Raw genomic sequence first — 5343 nt, forward strand, 5'->3', positions numbered from 1 at the left:
AATCTTGTTCTGTCTTGGATGGGGGGACAGCACCCCCTTCTGGACACAGGTTGGCATTGCACCAGAGTAGGTGCAGCAATGGAGACGTGGAGCAGCAGCATCATGGATCAGGCTGACCATGTGGATGTGGTTCAAAACTTTTTAAAAATTACTTTAGAACAGATGTTTTCAATCATTGCAAATTAAATTAATCAGCAATTTTACAATACAAGAATATTTTTGGTGAAAACAGCAGAAAAGATTTTTAAAAAGTTTATAGAAAAGTTTATTTAAAAAAAACGCAAAATATGGCACAAAGTTTTATTTTGTGTAAATTCGTGCTTTTCTAAGAAGACATAATCAGAATTTTAAAAATTCTTCATTTTTATTCCTGATACATTCAAAAAAAAATCTAACCATAACAATAAGAAGATTAGAGCAATGGATCTCCAGAACCACAGATTTAATGGGATGTAAAACCTTAAACTTTATTCATGTTTTTTTTTATTTGTTTTAATGTATTTACTTTTATTATTTATTTTATTTGAAATAAAAAATACACAATAAACAGAAGTATAACTACAAATGACAGTTTGTAAAGTTCAAAAACGGATGAAGTTTAACAACTTACAAATCCAAGGACCTTCTTTAGAACAAGTGTAAACAAATAACATTTTTAAATAATTACAAAAGAAAAAAATCTTAAAACAATAAACTATGACCAAAAAATAAATAAGTATATTATGTGATGTGTGTACTGATTTGTATCTCAAGATACGATACATATCCTGATGTGTGTCTCACGATATGACGCATGTACCAATGTGTGTCTCATTGTAAATAATTATTTAAATGTTGTCTTGTTAGTATTTTAGATCTCTAAAAGTATCGCCAAATTAAATATTGCCATTTATCAATTTTCTCTACACCTCTAGAATATTTAAGATGACTGTAATCAAAAGCAGAATTATTGAATTTAACTGTAACACGCTTCATATTCAGTAGCCTTGTTGTTTTTGATATTTATTGACATTCGTATCTATGGTAAAAAAAAAAAAATACTAATAAAACGTAAACTGACCTTTCTTTAAAAGTAAATTAAATGTTCTTACTCGTGCTGTAACAGAGTCCAAATCACCCAACTGTGCAAGGTAACGTTGGATGAACAGTTTCACTCCTTAACACTTCTCCTTTTTTTTCAGAAAACAGAAGCTTTATTTGGTGAAATAGGAGGTAAACAAGAATGTATAAAGAGGTTATGAGGATAAACTTCAGAGTCAAATTCAGTTTTATAAACACTTTATTGTATTAGATTACAGTAATGAAACCGGCTGAGCTGGTATCATCTCCAAATCCAACATTCAGTTCATTGTGGCTGAAAAAAACCACTTTAGTACCTGCTGAACTTCAGCCTCAACATGAGAATACAAAGAAAAGTCTTGTTTTTGTACCAGTCTGACATCTGAACATACAATGGCGATGATGGCAGGGTGAAGCTGTGATCCCTGCTCTTTGTGCCATCTCAAGGCAGTATTGGCCAAACACCAACAAGATATAGAGAAACAAAAAGTGGAAAAATACCGACGCAGCTGACATTAGCAGCAAAACCATACGTTAAGGCGGAAACTTTCAGTTAAACAGTCAGTAAACCCGTTTTTCATCCTGGCCACCAAACCTAAACATTTATACGAGCGAAGAGTCCTTTTTTCCCCTGAAAGCAAAGCAGTCATCTATGCGAAGCAACATTTCCGCTACGTGAAGCTCCCTCCAGCAGATAACATCCAACACGCTTCAAAAACAACAGCAAAAAAGAGATTTTTCTTAATAAAAACTAACTCTTAAAGGAAAAAAAAACAAGTCTTAAACTTTATCTTTATTTTTTACTATGATTAAAAAAACATCCAAACATCTCTGTTTTTCTAAAGGAGTAAATTTTGAACATTTACATAAATCCTGGCTAAATAATAACACACATGGCATCATTCATAAATTCATGATTGGATTCCATAGATTATCTAACAAAGCTACAATGACGTGAGGAGCTTCATATGATCCTGAAATATTGATATGTTTTTAGGATTATTTATCAAAAAACTTCTAATAAATCTTACAATTTAACAAACTACATGAACCTTGTTGTTATTTGAGCAGGAATGGCTGGGTAAGTAAGAGACAGGAGAATAAATGTTTCTTTTTTTTGTGATTTTAAGGCCGTTACATATTTAGCAAAAATATAAACAAATAGTAAAGTTGTACTGAAAGTTCTCAGAACCTTATGTGCTGATCTGAAGATTTACTTGAGGTACAGCTGTTCTCTGTGCAGATTCTCCCTTTGTAATCAGAGTCAGGAAAGACATTATCTTTGTGCATCTAATATCCATCTGCCTCCAGATTTGGCAACAGTTTGGCTTCACGTGTTTTTCACTGTAAAACAATCTCCCAGATGAACTCTGTGTGACCCCGTGACCCAGGAAGTGGTTGGGGTGAGGAGGTAAAGCTACATGCAAACACGTTTACAGCAGCCGTGCATCTCAGAGCTTTAGTACACAGCAAACGCCACGTCTGAATGCAGTTCACTGCGACAGCTAGACTAACACAGACTCACAGAAAACACTGCAGGTTCACAACAAGAGAAAGAACATCCATCTTAGTCAATTTGTTTCATTCTAAAACCCAACAATCTGGGATTGAAACTAAACATTTCTTTAAAGAGAAGATTTACACAGAACGTGTTAATCACAGTCACAAAATGTCCTTATTTCTAACATTTTCTTTTGATGCTTTTGCAAACACAGATTGACGTGATGAAGAAACAACTTCAGTAAAACAAATGTTTTTGTGGGAGTTTGAATAAAACCTAAACAAGCTTCTAGCCACACATGTTTTCTCTCGAGGTTTCTCTCTTTTAAGACCCACTCCAGTGAAAATTGTGTTTTTGGGAGCATTTTTCTCATGATGGAGGACGAAGAATTAAGCTAATGAGTTAGGAGCAAACAAAAAATATTGCTTGTGATTTTTGTTGCAGCTGTAATATTAGGTTAGGGTTGTTAGCTTACAGCTAGCTCTCCTGCTAGCCTAAGCTAGTTTTCCACTAGCTTACACGCACAGGTGTGATGGGAAGTGGAAACAGGCTTACTCCGCGCTATTAGTCCCGCCCACAACTCAAGCTAATTTCTATCAGGTTGTTTGATTTAGTCTGAAAGCTACATAATCATAATTAAAAGACCACTGAGAATGATTAATAAAATAGATAAAAGGATGACCAGAGTGGGACTTTAACATCAAAATATTTTCTTTTTTGTGCTGGGGGGAAAAACAAAAATAACATGGTTACCATCTGAAAACCCAAATCTACCAAATCACATTCTTTCTTCACAGCAAAGCATTGAGCAAACAAAACTTTATGAGGTTGTTTTTTTTTAAATATCTGAAACCAGACATAACCTGAAGCTAACTGTCAAAAAATGTTAGCATTGAGAAGCAAAGGGCTATAGTTTAATGAAATCAACATCATTTGGCACAAATTGTTAAAACCATCACTGGATTACACTCAAAGTTGCACTTATAAATCACTTTTCAAAGTGCTTATGGGTTTTTTTCATTTTTTTTAAGATTGAAAATTAAAAACCTTAGAGATCTATGTTACAAATCTATACCTCTTTTTTATATTTAACCTACACATCTATTTTCTTATAAAGCTTTTTAAACATCTATAATCTTATTTATTTTGAAGACCTGTTTTAAAAGTTTAACTGTAACTGTTATTTTATGACTCAATCTATTGGGATTTTTCAAAACATGTCTGCAAATGTTTGAGTAAAAAGCTGTTCAGTACCTTCACATGCACTTTATCAGTGAACTTTGTTGTGTTTTCCTCAATTTAACACTAAAAATGAATGAATAAAAACTACAAGGTAATTTTGATGCTTTATGCACCTTCCTGTGTTGACCAGCAGAGGGCAGTGTGGCGCAGCAGGAAACAGCGGGTCTTTCTAAAGACTCTTACTGGGGCAAAGGTCACTGAATATATCCATGAAATGTTTATTCCTGTTTTTACACTTTCGGCTCTGCCTTGTTTATCTCCACTTTGTTTCACTTCCTCTCACACTCTGTTATGGTCAGCAACAGTTTTGTTTCCCCTAAAACACAATCAACAAATACTTTTTCTACTCCTTTGCGTTTCAACCACCCACCTCAAACAGACATGAAAGCGAGTTCTTTCAAAGGCATCCATTTTTCTTGGTCAATGTGCTTTTAGAGTCAATAAACAGAACTCTTTTCACTATACTGCCCTTCTTTGTTCATGGGTGAAGGTGGTCTGGAACCTCCTCCATGACCTCCATGACGATTGTCCTGGGACCCGTCAGGATCAGGTTGCTGACGGTCCGGTAGTCGTGGCTGAGGACGTTCAGCCCGTTCACAGACACCACGAACTGACACACCTGAAGGAATGCAGAGAAAATACAAGTAATAAATGAAGAAATTGACAAACTCTTAAAGTGTTGATGAGTGAACTCAGCTTTTTTTTTGCTATAATATGCAGAATTTATTGCTCAACTGTTCAAAAATCTTTAAATTTCATAAACTTGCAGATTTATAGCAAATTTTTCTCAACTGTTTTGTAGTGATATTGTCTCCATTTAAGGCAGAGAAAAATCAACTTTCAGTATTCAGTGCTAACATGTTCATCATAAAATCAGTGATAACTGAGAAGAGCAGAGATGTGAGAACCATGTCCTAATCACACTCCGGTCACGCCTCAACTCTGCTGTCTTTATCACCTTTTTATCGCTCATCCACCTCAGTAAAACGTCAGAAAAACAACTCTGACTTGACCTGCTTTCAGAGGTTTAGGGCGACCTTTTGGAACGTTTTCAAGGAAACTTCAAAGTGTTCAAAACTATTACATAAAATAAACTTTAAATTAGAGATCCCCTCCGATGAAATTTGTGGATGGTGGAGGACATATGAGAAGAAAATCAAGCTTAAAATTGGATTTCAGAGTTTGTTTTTAGGTCATAGGTCATGATTGGAGCAGGACTTTAAAAGTTATGAAAAGAGGATAAAATGTTGATTTCCACACAGACATGAACTCAAACAAACCAAATCTCTCTGAAATACATCAACTACCAAAAAACATCAGAGAAAAATAATGGACTGGACTGTTCCTGTACTCATGCAGCTTGAAACACAAAGTGCAGACAAAGGGCTGATGGATGATGGAGGAAAAACATTTACAGATGCTGCAGCTCCAAAATACGCTGCACACAAAATTACAAGGAGCCGTTTTTAAAATCTTGCATAATCCTGCCTGCAAAACAGATTCCTGTTTTGGATTATTTTGAAGGCAACTATCACTGAATC

At 34.8% G+C, this 5343-nt stretch overlaps 1 protein-coding gene across 1 annotated transcript in view; it reads right to left on the reverse strand.

The window, feature by feature from the left end:
* Positions 1–1261: 1261 nt before the first annotated feature.
* The window catches only part of deptor (DEP domain containing MTOR-interacting protein), a 25583-nt gene continuing 21501 nt past the window's right edge, over positions 1262–5343 (reverse strand). Inside the window, exon 10 of the mRNA XM_024267635.2 lies at positions 1262–4421. Within this exon, the coding sequence (XP_024123403.1) occupies positions 4281–4421 (141 nt within the window). The 3' untranslated portion in view covers positions 1262–4280. The remainder of the gene's footprint in view (positions 4422–5343) is intronic.

Source organism: Oryzias melastigma, linkage group LG16 (genome assembly GCF_002922805.2).
Source record: "Oryzias melastigma strain HK-1 linkage group LG16, ASM292280v2, whole genome shotgun sequence".
NCBI lineage: Eukaryota > Metazoa > Chordata > Actinopteri > Beloniformes > Adrianichthyidae > Oryzias > Oryzias melastigma.